Source organism: Scyliorhinus torazame, chromosome 4, assembly GCF_047496885.1.
Source record: "Scyliorhinus torazame isolate Kashiwa2021f chromosome 4, sScyTor2.1, whole genome shotgun sequence".
Classification (NCBI taxonomy): Eukaryota; Metazoa; Chordata; class Chondrichthyes; order Carcharhiniformes; family Scyliorhinidae; genus Scyliorhinus; species Scyliorhinus torazame.
The window spans coordinates 231,373,526-231,393,468 of record NC_092710.1 but is presented as its reverse complement, the minus strand read 5'-3'; the positions used below and the strand labels follow the sequence as shown (position 1 = coordinate 231,393,468).

General features: G+C 41.4%; 2 protein-coding genes across 3 annotated transcripts in view; one reads left to right on the top strand and one right to left on the bottom strand.

Moving 5' to 3' along the window:
- Positions 1–19,943, bottom strand: part of nt5dc1 (5'-nucleotidase domain containing 1) — a 764,356-nt gene that overhangs the window by 608,587 nt on the left and 135,826 nt on the right. The window lies entirely within an intron of this gene.
- Positions 1–19,943, top strand: part of LOC140411198 (uncharacterized) — an 83,429-nt gene that overhangs the window by 3,746 nt on the left and 59,740 nt on the right. Inside the window, exons 3-6 of the mRNA XM_072500287.1 lie at positions 4,950–5,021; positions 10,724–10,777; positions 10,975–11,046; positions 19,148–19,222. Coding sequence (XP_072356388.1) covers positions 4,950–5,021; positions 10,724–10,777; positions 10,975–11,046; positions 19,148–19,222 — 273 coding nt within the window. The remainder of the gene's footprint in view (positions 1–4,949; positions 5,022–10,723; positions 10,778–10,974; positions 11,047–19,147; positions 19,223–19,943) is intronic.

Sequence of the window (19,943 nt, the reverse complement as noted above, 5' to 3'; positions counted from 1 at the left end):
AACAGCATGTCTTTCGGGACTTGTGGGAGGAAACAGAGCACAATGGGCGCGATTCTCCGAGGCCCGCGGCGGGCCAGAGAATCGCCGCAATCACCCCATGCCGCCCCAAGATTCTCCGAGGTGGGCCGCCGATTCTCCGGCCCAGATGGGCCGAGCAGCCGTGCGGAAACGACAGTCCCACCGGCGCCGGTCATCCCTGGTCACTGCCGGCAGGAATTCTGCACAAAGGGTCGGGGGGCGGCCTATGGGGGAGGAGGGCTCCCATCCCCGGGGGAGGCCTCTGATGGGGTCTGGCCCGTGATCAGGGCCCACCGAACAGCGGGCCGGCCTCTTCTCCTCCCCCCCCCCGGGGCCTACTTTGTTGCGCGGCCAGCCCCTGAACCCCCACGCCATGTTGCGTTTGGGCCGGCGTCCTGAAGAAGTCCCCCGTGCATGCGCGGGTTGGCGCGGCGCCCATTTGGCACCGGGAAGGGAGGCTGGAGCGGCGTGAACCGCTCCAGCACTGTGCTGGCCGCCTGTGGGGGCCAGAATCGGTTTCACGCCATTGTGTTTAGTCTCCATTTCGGAGAATCGCGCCCCATATCTTAAAAGCTTTCTTAGAGGTCAGTAGCAGTCACTCTTGCTTCGTGACCACGAAAGCCAAGTCATTACTTTTGCAAAACTGATCTTTATAACCAAAATGTAATTTAATTGACAATTAATAATTTTTATTTTTTTTTGCTTTAAGGGGATCATTTAGCTAAGACACGCTTAAAATATGCACATCTTCAAACCATACGTATATACACTTAGGCAAAAGAAACATGACCAGCCATTACACCGCTGTGGAACTAAACAAAAGCACAGAGAACATTAGTTTCCTGGTACATTCTCCATGACAATACCTCAATTGGAGTCAACTTGCAAACCAATCGGCATCATTTAATCATACAGTATAAATTGTTGTTCCCTTTGAAATGTGACATTGTTGCGTTTGTCCTTATGTGTGCAAGCCAAAACACCACGACAGCATGTCTCTTTTTTTCAGCAATACTTCTATCCATTCCGGTGTCATTTGCCCGAAACATCCACAGCGATAACAGTATAGAAGGTAATATTCACAGAATCACAGAATACAACAGTGCAGAAGAGGCCCTTTGGGCCATCGAGTCTGTACCAACACATGAAAGGCCCTGACCAGTCCTTCTAATCCCACTTGCCAACATTTGGCCCTTAGCCTTGAATGTTATGGCCTGCCAAGTACTCATCCAGATACTTTTTAAAAGGATGTGAGGAATCCCGCCTCGATCACCCTCCCAGGCAGTGCATTCCAGACTGTCACGACTCTGGGTAAAAACGATTTTCCTCAAATTTCCCCTGAACCTCCCACCCCTTATTTTGAACTTGTGATCCCGCATAACTAACCCTTCAACTAAGGGGAACAGCTGCTCCCTATCCACCCTGTCCATGCGCTCATAATCTTGGAAACCTCAATCAGGTCACATTACAAATCCATTATCTCCAGTGAATTTTGTGCTCCTCAAAATGAAAAATATCAATGCCTTGAAATGGAACTTTTCCATTTCAGGCATCAAAAAGGCGCCTTCTACTTTAATCAACAATAAACTTCAGAAGAGCACTGCTTACTAAAGCTGTGTGCACTTTTGCACTGTCCAAATAAATTATTGGAACAAAGTTGCTAACTTCATGCCACAAAAGTGCCCAGACTCATTTCACATAGATCTTGGAAAGCCAAACAGAAGAAATCTCCATTACATTAATAGAGGCAGGACCTGAATTCTGGTCCCCGAGGTGAAAGAGCAGTGTGCTCAATATGGCATTGTTGGTTTGCAAGTGAACTACAGGTACAAGCTAAAGCCAATGTTCAATACTCAAAAACAAGATATTAAACGTCATCCGTAATCAACATATCGATATAAAAAAGTGTTTTCAGAACATTGCATTATAATGTTGCTTTGTGGTCTCATTGTGGCTATTTGGTAATTTGCACATGTAACCTATTAAGAATGCTACCTTTTTTCATAAAAAGAAAAATGGTTCAGGAAAAACATTGTGGAGGCATTCAGAACAGCAAGTAATCCCACTAAGAGAAATAACTGCTAAGAAACATCAATAGAGTAAATCATACAAGTCAGAACAACTTACAATATTTTTATTTATCATCGGATACAAACTTGAACTTACAAATAGTTCACTGGTGGAAGTCAAAAGATTATAATTAACAATGTCTAGCGCTGTAAAATGACATTACTTTTAACTTTAATTTGGCGCTTCAATCTGATGCTTTCCATATTTAAAGTAATCATGCAATTTCCAACAGACATGAAAGGTGAAAATCCAAAGTTATTTTAAATAGTTTCAATTTTGTTTCATTTGTCAAAGCCCAAATTTTGTCCAATTCAGATATAGCATCATGGGCCCTGCTTCAAATAAAGGGAACCACAATATGTTCCACTGGTCAAGTGCAGACTTTTTCTATATTCTTCTTTATGTTTAGGTGGAACAAAAAATAGCACTCATTAGCCCATGCCACAAAAATAGCTGTCCTTTCATTTGAAACTTCAAGGGTGGGGCATTTGATTTTTGATGGTACAGTGTCTGCTGATTTTTCCAGTTGCAAAAGGAACCCAACTCTGCTGGTGCAATATGCATCCATTACCTCTATTTGAACATTGGAAGCAAAGTACTTAACCATTCATTATCTAACTAGCGTTGACAGAATCATCAGTTTCACAAAGAGCAAAGATGTGTTTCTTTTAAATGAGTACGTACTGTGTGTGGGCTATGTGTGCACCCATGTGCCCTCACTAGGTGATTTAGAGATTAATGGCAGTCTTTAGTGAAGACACCATTTGGCTCTATCTTCATAACTAACCATTTTCAACAAAGCTGAATTCCAGCTACGATTGTGCTTATAACTGATATTGCTACATTGTCCTTTCCACAGAAAGGGATTGCATCTCATTTATGTGACATGGAAAACTGAATTTAAGTTATCTTTATCTCAAAATCAATGGTAAGGTAGATATATAACTAATCTGTAACAAAATTAATTAAAGCATTGTGCCTGTTACATTAGCCAAGGATTTGCTGGAAAAATAAGTGCGATTTCACAACATGGTTCACCGTTACCACATATTTTCACTCAACTACGCTGGATTCCTTTCACTGTCTTGATTTTGAAATTCTCATCCTAGTTTTGAAATCTCCATGGCCTTGCTCACCTCCCTATGCCAGTAATCTCCTCCAGCCCAAAATGCTTGTCAAATTCTAGCCTTTGGCGATCCCAAATTTAAATTCCTCCACAGTGCTGGATGTAACTGCCGAGGCCTTAAGTTTTGGAATACCCTCCACCTCACTTTCCTCCTTTAAGATGCTCCTTCAAATCCACCTCTTTGACCAAGCTTTCGGTATTCTGACATATCGTCTCCTTATGAGGCTTTATGTCATACTTGTTTTGTATCCGAGACACAACCTGGGACACTTAACACGTTAAATATACTAAATGCACTGGGCGGTTGCTGCTGCCAGCAGAGATTTGGGTATGCATGAGTTGCCATTGGCTATGTTGTCAACCTTCCCATGAATGTCAAACAAATGCTGGATTTGTGCTACAAATACACGATAATCCTGCTGCAGTTATTTAAGGTTGCTCTCAGGTCATAAGGGCTTGTTAATAACATGATACAGTTCAATCTTGGAGACCAAGAAAGGGAACAACTGAATCTATGGAGTCTCACTTCCGCAGGTAGTAAATTGTTCATATGGATTTTTAAAAGTTCTTACTTTTCCTTCCTGCTAATTTATTTTTCTATTTCCCCTCACTTCAATTCTCTTTCATGCATGCCTTGCTAATATGTGCTCTATGCACTACCTTGAGCTGCATCAGGCTTAGCCTGGTGCAGGAGGAGGTGGAGTTGACTTTGCGCAGCGCCTTGATCCAGTGTCCTCCCCCTATCTCCATGCGCAGTTCCTCCCCCAACTTGTTTGGTCTCGTCCATTGGAGTCCTGACCTTTTCCATGAGTTTCCTGTATATGTCACTGCATTTGTCATCTCCTAACCAGTTCAGCCCTACCCTCGTGTCCAGGAATGTGTGGGGTGATATCTCTGGGGGAACGTTTTCTCTTCACCTCTGCCTTAAAAAGTGCTCTTATTTTTAAACTTTATCCACCAGTTCTAGTCCCACCTACAAGAGGAAACATCCTCGCAGTATCAAGGCCCCTCAGAATCTTTAATATGTTTCAATAAGATTGCCACTCATTGTTCTAAACTTCAATGGGCATAGGCCCAACCTTTCATCCTATTTCATAAAATGAGCACCTCATCCAGGAATGAGTCGAGTGAACTTTCTCTGAACTGTTTCTAAAGCAATTATATCCCTTTTCTATTAAGGAGACCAAAACTGTACATAGTACCCCGGATGTGGTCACACCAAGCCCCCTGTACAGCTGCGGTAAATCTTTCCTAATTTGATATTTTATTCCTCTTGCAAAAATTGAAAATATCCCATTTACCTTCCTAACCACTTGCGTATCACTTCCAGTGGTGTGCAACATGGAGGAAGAAAACTGTTGTCTGTTTTTGTTTCATGCATTACTTAGAACAGGAGATGCAGTGTAGTTGAAATTTACTGCAGCATTTTGCATCATGTTCTGGGATTGTTATGTTTGTTGGATAGGCTACAAGCCAATATTAATATTGCTAAAAGCTTCTTTCTGTTTGAAATTCAATTTCAACAAGAATCTACCGAAGAACTCAGTTGCAATCAGACTTTAAGCTAACCAAATAATTCTACTAGAGTGGATAAGCTCCCAACGCTAAACTGCAAAAATTGAAACTCAAATAATTTTTGATGTTTATTTCCAAAGCTTTCCTCAACAAACTGTTACTGTACTCCTACAACAAGGAATAAGGTGAACACTAATTCATTTTAATTTTCCTAAAATAGGTAATGAAGTAAACTTGCCTCATTCGTTGAGCAATGAAGACAGTGAGCCCAACAGCAACTCAAAATCTTCAAGTAAGCCTTACACGGTCCTTTTACACAGGGCAGTGTTAACCTTTGAAACAGTCTTAAACTTAAGCAAACCATACGAATTAAAATTATATGTGATGGCATCTCCTTGTTATTGGCTGCTTGTATGTTAGACAGTTTTTGGAGAGGTACGATCTGTGTGCTTTACCTATGACAATAATTCTAATATTTTCACAGCAACTTCATTGCAATGTATTGTGACACTAATAAATATTATTACCAATCATATGTTTTGGAAACTAAGATCCAATGATAATGAGCAGGATTCTCCATCCCGCCAGCCCCATTTTCCGCCGCTGCCTGCCACCACCGGCAGTGGATTCTCCGTTCCTGCAGCCGGCCAATGAGGCTTCCTATTGTGGCCACCCCCAGGCTGTCAGGAAACCCACGAGTGTGGGTGCGCTGCCGGCGAAGTGGAGCATCCCGCCAACGGGGAATCCCGCAGAATGCCTTTGATGCGACTTGGCAAAACAAATGGTTGTTATTCTCATACAGCACAAAATGATATTCCTGCATAACCAGTCGAATAAGAAAGTAGATGTAATTAGAAACTGATGGAGGACTAATGATCAGTGGTAGTTTTACCTTTCAGAAATGGATTTAAACATTAATAAAAATGGCCTGCTTATGCTTGCCATTGAAGTCCACATTGAAGAATCTAAGCAGCATTCCTCAGCATTTGTAACGGTTAGCAGGACTCCCAAGCAAAGTTACATGGCTCTGAAATTGTTGCAAGTCAGAAAGGAGTAGCAGATTTCTTTTAGGTTTATTTTTTCAAGTTTCCCGAAATATATAAATTGTGCCATGAGATGAGAGTAGCTATTGTAACATCATTTAAATCTGTTGGAAAAGTTCAACCCATCTGGATGTCAATCATATAACTCTATTGGTACAATTGATGAACTCCAAATCAATTAAGTATTGGCATTTAAAAATACCAGGTCAGTCATTTAGACCGCAGCTTTTCAGGTCTTTGCAAAATAGGCGTGATGCATAGCCCAGGCAAGGCAGCAAATGTTTGCTCCCGCTTTTAATGGTTTATTTTCCATTAAAGGTAAGAAATGTTTTGAATGTATACACCCTCATAGTTTAACTTGCATTTGCCTTTTAATGAGTTAATATTCAGTCTCAGTAGTGAACCCATTTTTAGGGCACATTCAAAACAATTGTTAGGGCATTCCTTCTGGAACACCAGTTCGTCTAGCCTCGTTGTGGGGAAACTCTTTGAATCCATAATTTAAGATACAGTTGGTAAACATTAAGAGGTACACAGTTTTGTTCAATCCAAGTCTTCCTGGAAAAATATAGATGAGGCAGAGACCATTGTATCTTTTAGGAGAAAACTGGATAATTATTTGAAGCAAAGATAGGGAACTAAGAGTTGAATGGAACAGTGAGATTGGTTTTGCTCTAGCATGGAGTTGGTACAGGTACGACAGACTGAATGGATTTTGTTTTCTGCTGCAAACCTTTATGGTTCTATGAATCTATCTTCAGGGAGCTTGATATTCCCAGAGCTGTTCTTGTGCTGTCACCAGTCTGTTTTCTTGTCATTAAACCTTGGACAAGCCAGATCTTGATGAGATTTAACACCAGAAAGAATGAAGCCACCCAGTTTGATTCCTGCCAGAAACTTAACTCTTTGACCCTTGAATTCATTCCCTTTCCTGCTGCTCCCTCTGATTGAACCTAACAATGTGAATCCTAGCCATCACTAAAATCATCTTTCCCGTGAACTCATCACCACCACTACTGAAACACACAGTGCCTTTGTCACCCTTGGGCCTACCTTTTTGAATGGGATTCTCACTTGCATCCTAGTATCCATCAGCTTCTGTATAGCTCTACTACTCACTTCCATCTTGTATCAAGTCTTACTCATGTCGCCCCTCTGTGATAATTCTAAAATCCAGTCACACATACGCTTTTCTATAGTCTCTCTTTACCAAATTTCTGCACTCCCCTTTCAAGTTAGTCTTTGTACACATACTTCACTCTGCCAACTGCATCCTCCTAAGTGTTTTCCCTCTCCTCTGAACCACCATTAACAGAACCTGCAGTTAACTTTACCATCCATTCTGGAAATGCATCCTTAGACTCATCCATTGAACTGCATCTACAACAATATTGGTTGTTCCTCATCTTACTCCAACTCAGTGACACACACAGCAAAGTACTTTGGTACACCTGCTGCATTAAAGATTACTTATGCTGTTATTTACTCTCAAGGCTCACACATTGATAATAGCCACTTGAGCGAGAAACTGACAGTGATTCCAGTGCTCTCACAACCATATGCTAGAAAACAGGCAATACATTTAGAAGGAAGAAATTTGGCAAGGAAAAAGGATCATAAAAGCTGTCATTTATCTTGACCAAATGTGGGAGGGTTGATGTGTCACAATAAATGTAGGCTACATTAATGAAGTAGAGTAACTGATCTAATTTTGACAAATTAGATTAACAAAGCAAGTGTATTTTTTACATAACTCCACTACCCACAAATGTCTGTAGTATGGAAAAATATTAAGTATTAAAATATTTTTTCAGCAACCTAGGTCAACAGGTTTATTTTGTAAATAGTGGTCAACAACATCCTGATTTATACAGCATCTACAGTGTGTACACTGGTGGTTAATATTTGGTGGCTTAAGTCTCCAATTGGCCACCATTAGAACACTTTTCTTTCCTTCTTAAACTGTCAGGAAAGGAGTGTTTCTTTCATAAATCACAAGTTCCTGGTGTGTTTTGTATGTTCAGAAATATTTAATTTAAAAATATACATTTTAGAATGCATGTGAATTATTTGCGTTTTTTAATGCTGATTTTAAGGTACTTTGTGGGATTAAAACGGTCTAAAAATGGAAGACTTTTCATACTTCAAAGCTGCTGTGTGAACAGAACACAAATTGGGAAATGATAGCTGATGCCTATCTCGAAGCCAATATAAATAATGCCTGTGGCGCTAATGTATGTAACCACTTTCGTTCACCATTTCCTTTTTTGGAAATCACTGGGAATTTACCACATTACACTGCTGCAGCAGGCTCTGAGCTCACTACAGTGGGTTCCAATGTTACTAAAACTAATTTGGGATGGTGGGGGAGACTGGAAAGCAAATAATCAAACCTATTGTGTATCTTGTGGTTAAAGAGCACTGGAGCAGTATTCTAATCGCAAAACTTTTCTTTTTTTTTTCTCACAGCAAGTCATTTGTCTTGGTGAGACGCAACACTGCCCCTGCAACACCACGATTGGCTAATGCTGTTGCTGTACTATATGATCGCCTGCAAGGCAATCATTTCCATTTAGTCAAAATTTCTTCATGACTGAAACCATCTGAATTGACTATTGGCAATGGCACCTATATGCTTCCTGCTGACTTCTTCCTTGCTCTTTGCTCTCCATTTTGTTCAAATTTTATGGGTTTTTGTCCAACATTTAATTGAGTCTTTAGTCTTGCTTCAAGTCCACTGCCAAAACTACTACCTTCCAATTCCAAAACATTGCCAAATGCAAAAACTCATAGCAATACTTCCATCAGCACCAGGTTCAATTCCTCTTAACCAGCTTTCATTTTTGGAAAGTTAAACAAATCCAGAGCACTGCAGACTGAGACTCCTTGTGCACAAAGCCCTATCCACCAATCCTTGTGACATTCCACTTGGTTCCGTGCCCCAGAGAATGTCCCTAGATTATTCTAGTCTTCAATTGAGTCAGCAGCTCACACAGCCTTCTTCACCTCTAACGTTGGTCTACTTTCTGTTCATCTAATGAGCCAAAATGTGTTATAGCTGCATGTTAACAAGACATCTCCTGCAGCATTTTCTTGCAGCCAGTCGAGGCTTTTTAAAATAAATTTAGAGTACCCAATTCAGTTTTTTTTCCAAGGGGCAATTTAGCATGGCCAATCCACCTACTCTGCACATCTTTGGGTTGGCTAAACCCACACAAAGACGGGGAGAATGTGCAAACTCCACACGGTCAGTGACCCAGAGCCGGGATCGAAACTGGGACCTTGGCGCCGTGAGGCAACAATGCTAACCACTGCGCCATCGTGCTGCCCTCAGCCAGTAGAGTCAAGATGAAAGATGGTTCTCATCCCCTTAAACTTGGGAAATTTTAAATTAATTTTACACAGATCAAGACTCAATTTCATTTAAGATCTTTAGTAGAATTGCTTTTCTGAGATGGGACATTTCATCTTCCTCAGATGATTGTATCTACCATTGAATGTTTATCGTCAGCTATTCTGCTCTGTCCGGTAAAACTTTCCAAAAAACATTGGGGCGATTCTCTCAAATGGAGCCCAAATGTTCGTGCCGTCGTGAACGCCGTCGCGTTTCACAACGGCGCAAACCGGGCCAGGGTGCGACCTATTCTGTCCCTGTTCACGTCACTCCAGCCTCCTTTCCCGGCAACCCGCGCATGCGTGGGGGACTTCTTTAGCCCGCCGGCCCCAACTCAACATGGCGTCGGTGTTCAGGGGTCGGCTGCGCAGGGAAGTAGGCCTGGGGGGGGGGGGGGGGCCGCGATCAGTGGGCCCCGATTGCGGACCAGACCCCATCAGAGCCCCCCCCCCCCCCCCCCGGTGAAGGAGCCCCCCCCTCAACCGTTCGCGCAGAGTTCCAGCCGGCAGCGACCAGGGGGGGGGAAACGTCGCCGGCGGGACTCTGTCGTATCTGCACGGCCGCTCTGCCCATCTGGGCTGAAGAATCGGCGGACCTGCCGATTCCAGCAGCCCGCGGCCGGCGCCGCACCAAACACGCCGGTGCAAATAGCGCCAATTCACCGCATCTCGGAAAATCACGTGCCAGTTCGGGGCGCGGTTGAGGCGATTCTCCGGCCCGGCGCGGGGCTCGGGGAATCTATCCATCTCTTCAAACAAACCAAGACAAGCCTGTGTTTCCCTTCCCCCAACAAATTCATCCATTCTCTTCTGGTACCTATGCCCACATGAGACATGCATCGAGGCACATTTTTACATGAAGAGCATCGTATGAATCTTAAATTAATTATTATTGATAGATGTTAAGAAAAGGATAAATATAATTTTTTTTTTTTTTAAATAGTCAATGAGTAGGTTCCCTTGATATTTGCACCCACTTATACCTGTAATATTGACACAAAAAACTACTTAGCTTAAATGACTGTGGAACATTAGACTCAAGTGAGTGGTGCATAATTAAAATATGCCCAAATCTCAATCTTTTATATCCTTTGGATCAAACTCTCCATTTGAATGAATTATTGCATAATTAAACCAACTCTCAAATGCAAGAATCCTCAAAAATCACTCTTGTTGGAAGGTCTCTCAACTTCGCAACCACATTTTTAGGGCCAGAATCCTTCTTGGCTTTTCATTGCAATTTCTGAGCATTAAAAACAGTCCCCTCTGAGACATGTTCTTTGTTTTCTATTAATTTTAATGGATTTTTATTGCATATGTTACGTTAAAAACAGAGATGCTTCCTTGATTACAGATTCTTAAACGTGCAATGCGTGACATGCTTTTTGGTTAAACACTTCTGTTTTGCAACTGTGTTACACTGCTTTGCAACTGTGTTCAGAATTTTCTTTCCTAAAAATCTGTGATGAAGATAGAAGGTTGAGAATCTCTTCCAATGCTTTCCTCAAATTTTGGAAAATATTCAAACGCGTTTAATCTATCTCCTTCTCCAAAACAGGCAAAGAAGTAAAAGGGCATGATATACCAAGCAATGATGACTCTAAATCTGCAAGTAAGCTCGGTTCAATTTTCACAGTAGGGACAACCAAATGAGCTATGCAAATATCAATACTTTATTGCTCCTCTATTCTAAATTGAGAAGTTAAAGTTCAGTGACAATGGCAATATTAATATCAAACGGTTAATTTTCTTGCACAAAATTCAAAACTTTATGGTTGCATTTATGGTTATTATCCTTTCCCAAAATAGGTCATCAAGTAAAGGGGAAGTATTCATGGAGGATTGAAGACAATGGGCAAAATGGCGGCTCTAATTCTGCTAGTATGTACAGTTTAATTTTATGTGCACAACAGATTCTGGCAAAAGCTCAAATGATCAATTTTAGATATGAAATTAGAAGACCTAGCTTAAGAAATCCACAATCTAATGCCATACGTCTGACTGGAGCCCAGCGAAAGGGCTGAAAAATCGGTCAGGTCCGGCGTGTTATGGATCCTCGCAGTTCTTGACAGTTTCCAGGAATGTTTGCTTGGGAGTAAACCATCAGCCATGCTTGACATGGCCGCTGATATCAAAGCTGAAAGGCAAAGGAGAATTAATTTCCTAATCAGGAATTTCCTTCCTTTGCCTGCATTTTGTCAGCCACTCCATACCAGATAGAATTAGGTATCTTGACATTTTGTCTGGCATATATATGGTGCCAAACCTCAAGTCTAGACCCAGGCCCTTGCATGGATTCTCCAAATAATATCTGAATCAATGGAGTCTACATATATTTTAGGCTGATACGGGCAACAGTTGCTCGAGTCCCGCTGAAATAGCAAGACACCCAAGTTCATGGGCAATTAGGCATGGGGAAAAATATCAGACTTGTTAGTGCTGCACGCATCCCATAAAATATATATTTTTTTTTAAATGTCTGGCTAGCATTGCTTTTCTTTATTACCTCTTCAGGTTAGCAATTGGCAGGAATATTTACAGCAGATGATCTCTAATGACCCCAGATATGTCAGGAGAAGGTGTCAGATGCATTACTCATAATTTCCAAAACTTTTCTAGATTCAGGAATTGGGCTTTAGAATTACATTTGCAATTTTCCAATCCTTTTATTTAAGAAATGGAGAGACAATCCAAGCAACGACAAACCTGCCAGTTTAACTTCTATTGTAGGGAATGTTCTGGAATCATTGGAGACAAAGCAACTGAGCACTTATAAGTATCAGTAAGTATAGGTCAAAGTCAGACAGTCATATTAATTTTTTGGAGGGCCAATAGCATTATGGAAAGTGCAGTGTCTACGAATGTTGCCTTTGTCAACTCCCAAAAGGCATATGACAAGGTTCTGCAAAAGAGCTCAATAACAATGGGGGCATATGGAATTGAAGGTAATCTTGTGATATGTGTCTGTAATTAGTTGAGACAAAAGAGACTGGCCATGAAATTCAGCTCCAGAGTGTCACTGGAGCCAGCATTATGGAAGCTGGAAGATCCCTCAGTTGAGTACACAACACCCATGCTGGATGGGCACTCACATGGGGATACCATACATCTGGTAGAAGCTCCTAGCTGGCTACATTGTGACATTAGTTCACCCAGGAGACATTTGGACTATATAGGTCCACTCAATAAATTGGTTTGTTACTCACCCAAAAAAATCACGTAGCTGAAAGAAGTACGAGTTCTATTTAAAAGACCAAATACCAAACCTGAAAGAAAGGTCATTTAGGCTAACCAGATGGGTTTTTACGACAATCAATAATGGTTGCATGGTCATCATTAGACTTTTAATTCCAGATTTTTATTAAATTCAAATTCCACTAGCACCATGGTGGGGTTCGAACCCAGGACTGGGGATAACCCTGGGTTCTCTGAATTACTAGTCCAGTTAAACCACTACTCTATTCCCTGGTGCCACTTCTCTGTCTTATCCATGTAACCTGCAATTTATTTCCTCTTCGGATAATGATCTAAATTTCTTTTGAAAGCTATGACTGAATCTGCCTCCACCATACTCTCAGGTAGAGAGCCTCCCTCTGCACTGTAGGAATTCTATGATTCTAGTACATTTCAGATCCCAATGATTTGCTACGTAGAGTTTTTCCTCATGTTAATGCTGCTTCTTTTGCCATTCATCTTAAACTAGTGTCCTCTAGTTCTCTATTCTTTCACCAATGGGAGTAGGTTCTCCTTGATCACTCTGTTCAGACCATGGATACCACTTCCAAATCGCCTCTCAACCTCCAAGGTTCTTCAATCTATGTACCTAACTGAAGTTCCTTTTTGTGCTTCTATACCCTAAGAGGGGAAAGTTCTACGTGATGCCAGCAGTCAAGCTGGAGTCAGACTACCCACACTCCTAATGACAGGAGACTGTCTAGCAGGCCAGTCGATGCATCCAGCATCTCAGTCTACATCCACATTGGTGTACTCCTGCTTAGCACCTCATTGAGGTCCTCACTTGAGTCCCCTGTAGCAGAGCTGGAACACAGACTATCCTTTCTTCAGACCTGGCAGTAGCTCACATATGCTGCGACTCACCCTGTGCTGAACCTCTCGCTCTTTCTCCTGGGCATGTGGCTGTTGGCCTGAAAGCAGAAAATCAGCAAGGGGAGGGATGGATGAGTGGAAAACTTAAGGTCCTTAGTAACATGAGCAACAGCTTGCACATCATGCCAGAAGGTAGGATGTGCATGAGCTGACACGGATCACAAGACAGGAACACACCATCATCTCATGATGCAGAACAAGGCCAGCAGCGTGGGTTCAATTCCCGTACCGGCCTCCCCGAACAGGCGCCGGAATGTGGCTTTTCACAGTAACTTCACTGAAGCCGACTTGTGACAATAAGTGATGATTATTATGATTACTAGTAAGTTCACATTGCAATTTTTAGGTTTCCTTTAAATTCATTATTTAATAGACATCTTTAAAACCACAAATTTGTTTAGTAAAATCCAGTAATAATTATTATTTAATTTAACTACAATGAGCAACATGAACAATAAACATGTTTGCTGATGTGACCCGCCTCCGGCAGCAGTGGGATCCTCCGTCCCGTCAGCCGGCCAATGGGGTTTCCGTTGGGAAATCCACAGGTGTGAGTGCACTGCCAGCAAAGCGGAGGATCCCGCCGACGGAGAATCCAGCCCCATATTTTTCCAAATAGTTTAAGCAATATTTCATATAGTGTATGAATTACAATGTAAGTAACCATATCAAAATGTGTCTTGCTTCCATGTGCTCAGTTAGAAGGTCATCTCCACTCAATAGTTTACTTCCTCCTAAATTGCCAATTTTTATCTGCTTTAAGTAGCATTGTTTAGCCCTTCTCAGAGTAATGCCTCATCATCAACCTCCCTTTCTTCTATAATCCCCTTTAGTGTCTCCCATCGTCGTGCCCCAAAATGCATGTCAGAACACTTCCAGTCCACCTTCTTCACCTTTACAGCAATCGAACAGCCTTTCCCAAAGACCTGCCTGGCATCATAATGATCTGTGCATTTTTCTTCCTTGTCCTCTTTGATCAAGATGCTGCATTTGTGGCATTTCCTTCAATGCCCACCTGGTTCATCAACAAAATAACATTTATTTAGCATCTTTCAGTGCCTCAGAATATCGCAAAGTGCTTCACAGCCACTGGGGTACTTTTGAAATATAGTTGTTGAAGTGAAGTAGAGAAACACTGCAATCTTTACTCGGCAAAGTCCTAGGCTGAGAGGAAAATGACCAGATAATCTGTTCTTGTCATGCGGGTCGAGTGGATAAATTATGTCTGAGAAATTATGAAAATGTATGCTCTTGTTCCTGAGAAAACTTTAGTATAATGTTTCTTTAAAAGATTGTAACTCCAGCCTCATCACAGTTCTCAGAAATATACAAAGAAACATACATAGTAAACAGAAGCAGGAGGAGGTCCTTTGGGCCTACTCCGCCATTCATTATGATCATGGCTGATCAAGTTCACTACCCTGACCCTGCCTACCCCCGTATACCTTTAGCCCCAACAGCTGTATCTAATTCCTTCTTGAAATTACACGTTTTCACCTCAATTACTTTTTGTGGCAGTGAATTCCACAGATTCACTGCTCTCTGGGTGAAGAAATTTATCCTCACCTCGGTCCTAAAAGGTTTACCTTTTATCCTCAAACTATGACCCCTAGTTCTGGACTCCCCCACTATCGGGAACATTCTCTCTGAATCTACTCTGTCTAATTCTGTTAGAATTTTATAAGTTTCTATGAGATCCCTTCTCACCCTTCTAAACTCCAATGAATATAATCCTAACCGATTTAGTCTCCTCGTAATTCAGTCGCGCCATCCCAGGAATCAGCCTGGTGAACCTCCATAGCAAGAATATCCTTCCTCACATAAGGACACTAAATCTGCACACAATGCTCCAGGTGTGGCCTCACCAATGCCTATACAGTTGACAAGGGGGAGCCAGTCGATGTGGTATATTTGGACTTTCAAAAGGTGTTTGACAAAGTCCCACATAACAGATTATTGTGCAAAATTAAAGCGCATGGGATTGGGGGGAATGTATTGAGGTGGATAGAAAACTGGTTGGCAGAGAGGAAACAAAGAATAGGAATTAATGGATCTTTTTCAAATTGGCAGGCAGTAACAAGTGGGGTGCCACAGGGATCGGTGCTGGGACCCCAGCTATTCACTATATATGTTAATGATTTGGATGAGGGAACAAAATGTAACATCTCAAAGTTTGCAGATGATCAAGTTAGGTGGGAAAGTGAACTGTGACAAGGTGCAGGGATCCTACAGCATGTTCTGGACAGGTTGGACAAGTGGCAAATCAATGGTAGATGCAGTATAATTTGGATAAGTGTGAGGTTATTCACTTTGGAAGCAAAAACAGCAAGGCAGATTATTACCTGAATGGTTATAAATTGGGAGGGGAGTATGCAGCGGGATCTGGGTGTCCTTGTGCACCAGTCGCTGAAGGTAAGCATGCAGGTGCAGGAGGCGGTAAAGAAGGCTAATGATATGTTGGCCTTCATTGAGAGAGATTTCGAGTATAGAAGCAGTGATGCGTTGCTGCAGTTGTACAGGGCCTTGCTGAGGCCACACCTGGAGTATTGTGTGCAGTTTTGGTCTCCTTCTCTGAGGAAGGATGTTCTTGCTCTCGAAGGAGTGCAGCGAAGGCTTACCAAGCTGATGCCAGGGATGGCGGGACTGTCATATGAGGAGAGATTGACTAGGTTGGGATTGTTCTCGCTGCAGTTCAGAAGAATGAGGGGGGAGCTCATAGAGGCTTATAAAATTCTAACAGGACTAGACAGGGTAGATGCAGGGAAGATGTTACCAATGATGCGTGTGTTCAGAACCGGGGTGACAGTCTGAGGATTCAGGGTAAACCATTTCGGACAGAGATGAAGAGACATTTCTTCACCCAAAGAGTGGTGAGCCTGTGTAATTCATTACCACAGGAAGTAGTTGATGTTATATCATTGAAAATACTCAAGAGGCGGCTAGATATAGCACTTGGGACGAATGGAATCAAAGGCCATGGGGAGAAAGCAGGATTAAGTTATTGAGTTGGATGATCAGCCATTATCATGATGAATGGCGGAGCAGGCTTGAAGGGCCAAAAGGCTCCTATCTTCTATGTATCTATACATTGTTGTAAAACATCCCTATTCCTGCACTCAAATCCTCACACTAGGAAGGCCTACATACCATTTGTCTTCTTTACTGCCTGCCTGCTTACTTTCAGCAACAGATGCACGAGGACAGCAAGGTTTCTTTGAGTATCCACCTCTCCCAATTTACACCCATTCAAATAATAATCTGTCTTCCTATTTTTGCTACCAACGTGGATAACCTCACATTGATTCATGTTAAACTGCATCTGCCATTCCCACTCACTCAGCCTGTCCAAATCCCACAAGAGCAAATCTTTATCCTCCTCACAGTTCACCTTGCCACACAATTTTGTATAATCTGCAAATCTGAAGATACTACATTTAGTTCCCTCTTCCAAATTTTTTTATATAATGTGAACAGGGGTCCTGGCACAGATCCCTGTGGTACCCCACTAGTCACTGCCTGCCAATCGGAAAAAGAGCCATTTTTTCCAACTTTTTGCTTCCTGTCTATTAACCAGATTCCTATCCACCTCAAGGTACTACCAGCAATCCCATGTGCTTTAACAAAGGCAGACAAACATGCACAATTTCCAGCAGGTGTCAGTGTCTAGCAATAGGAACCCTGCATGATACTCTCTTCCCTTTGTCTACTGGATAAACTGTAACACCCATTCTGCTGCATGAGCTGGGATTTACTAATTCAGCAGAAAACAAACTTTGCTGATCCCTAAAATGATGTACCGTGTCAAAAGTGGCACATTTACCCATAATTTAATTACCTATGATTGTTCTTAACAAAAGATATGATAGAATGCTATTCTATTTTAATGTCATTTTTAATTTCATTTTCTGAAAACCTAAATAAAGCCTTGCTTCTACAGCAGTTTCTCAATTTCTTCCAATATCTGCTCAGAAATATATTTAAAACAGTGCAAGTACTGTTCTAAAATCCACATTGCACAATATCTTTTCTGCACATAGTTGCTGCATCTGAACTTCTTTTAGTGGCACCATGGCACCGTAGTTAGCACTGCTGCCTCACAGCTCCAGGGACCTGGGTTCAATCCGACCTCAGGTGACTGTGTGCGCGCAATTTGCACTTTCTCCCAGTGTCTGTGCGTGTGGGTTTCCTCTGGGTGCTCCGGTTTCCTCCCACAGACCAAGGATGTGCAGTTAGGTGGATTGGCCATGCTAAATTGCCCCTTAGTTTCCAAAAGAGTTAGGGTGGGATTACTGGGTCACGGGGATAGGGTGGAGGCATGGGCAGAGGGTGCTCTTTCATGGCTATTTATGCAGACCGAATGGGCAAAATGGCCTCCTTCTGCACTGTAAATTCTTTGATCTATGATTTCCACAGTCCTGAATAGGAGAGTGTTTCAGGATAGATGCACAGAGGGGTAATATTTCAACTTTATACTTCTGCTGGGGAGTCTTGCACAGCTGCAACATGCATCAAAAATCAGTGATGCATTGTACACTATTTCCTGATTGTTTTTCAATGATCAGAAAACTGAGCACAGCACATGCGCAAACCTACAGATGCAGAAAATTAAACATCATGCTCTGCACTGCTGAGGGCAAAAGCTACCAATTTTTCCGATCGTTATATCCATCCATCTAAATGGTCTATAATATGATGGGAATAACAAATAATCAGTGCGTATTTATACAGGTATTTATTAGCCAGATTCAATACATGGCTATTTATGAACAGTAAATTGCATAGATTTTATATTTAAAGGTAATAATTTCAGAATCTTGGGCTCAATCTTTTGAGCAATAAAATTGCGTGATTGCAATTGACCAGTGCAATTTTCTGCATAATAATGCTATCTCATAAAACAAAAATTGAATATAGGGAAAATTTGAACATGGCGCAGCCACAATCACTTGTTGTCCACCTGAGAGTTTGGTCACATTCACAAAAGAACAAAAAAGCCCAGAGATTGTTTTCCCATATCTGATCTCAGGAGACCAAATTAACTTATGAAAACTTAAAACAACAGAAATAGAAATTAATTTACTTTATTTTCCTGATATAAACATAAAATAAAGGATACAACTCTAAAGGGGGTGTAGGATAAAGGCCTTCTTCATATGTCTGTCCTGCCATCCTGGGAATTAGTCTGATAAACCTCCGCTGGACACTCTCTGTAGCAACAATGTCCTTCCTCAAACTAGGAGACCAAAGCTGCGCACAATACTCAAGGTGTGGCCTCATAAGGCCCTGTATAACTGCAGCAAGACATCCTTACTCCTACATTCAAATCCTCTCATTAAGGCTAGCATGCCATTAGCTTTCTTCACTGCCTGCTGTACCTGCATGCCAACCTTCAGTGACTGTTCCACCATGATATCCAGGTCTTGTTGCACTTCCCCTTTTCCTAAATCTGCCTTCCAGTTTTTGCCACCAAAGTAGATAAAAATGGATGTAATTACATATGTATAATGAACCTGATGGCCTCCCAGTGAGCTGTAAAAATTCTGTGATTATTTCCTACCCCGAAAAATATTGGTAAATCATTTTGAGTAACAGGATGCCAATCTACTTCAATCTGTGCACAAGTAAAAAATGTTAGTAGTTTAAGGATATTACTTACAAAGATGCAAACTACTGTTTCCTATATCTAACACCCATAACAATTTAAGGTACTGCTGGGATTTCCATTTTATAACCATGTTCAGAACTTTCTATTATGAAAGTAGACATTGCAGAAATAACAACTTACGCTGATTCTAAAATACCTTTGCAATTTGTAAAAATTATGCAATTGTACATGAAAAGTTTTACGATGCTTATTTTGTCTTTCCAAAATCAGGTCCCGAAACAAAAGGAAAATATTCACAAAGGTCTTCTGAAGAAAATGAACAGAATGGCCACTCCAATTCTGGTAGTAAGCAACAACTCATTTTATTTGTTCCTTATCAGTGCAGGGAGACTACAAGTATATCAATGGTACAAACAAGTTTTCATTTTGCAACAATAGTAAACTTGAGTAGAATAAATGTGTAGTCAAGGACTGTGCACGGCTAACCCACATACCGACAGCTCAAATCCTCTCATTGTAAACTGCAAAGCAGAATTCAATGAATCCAGATTGTTGCAAAAACTCAACTCAATTCTTTCAGGGCAGAGAGACGATAATCTAGTTTGGCATACAGGTGAACAGTGTCCTTATGCTACGTGACTGGCTTTTAAAATTCTCTTAGTGGACAATCAAGCAGCTCAGCTATATTAAGTAATTGCCATGGAATTTAGTAATAAAATTGAATAGACCGATAAACAAGAGCTCCGTTATCATATCGGGTAAGACGAACGCAATCTCACTTTTGTCAATCTGGAAAAATCTATGAGTTGGTGCCATGTTGGGAGAATTGCCCTACAGGCTTGTATACATAGAATTCAATGTGTAGTTAGTCTCTTAATTAGAGTAGATAGATGACAGTTACAATTTAACTTAACATTTTCTCTGTAAAACTAATGATGGAGATGAATAGTTGCTGATGGAACATAATTTATGTTTGGTTTAAGAATTTTATTTTATGTAATGTATATTAATAAATATTCAAACTAAAAAGGGGAATAATCAAGTTCATTTTTTTTAATTTCCAAAA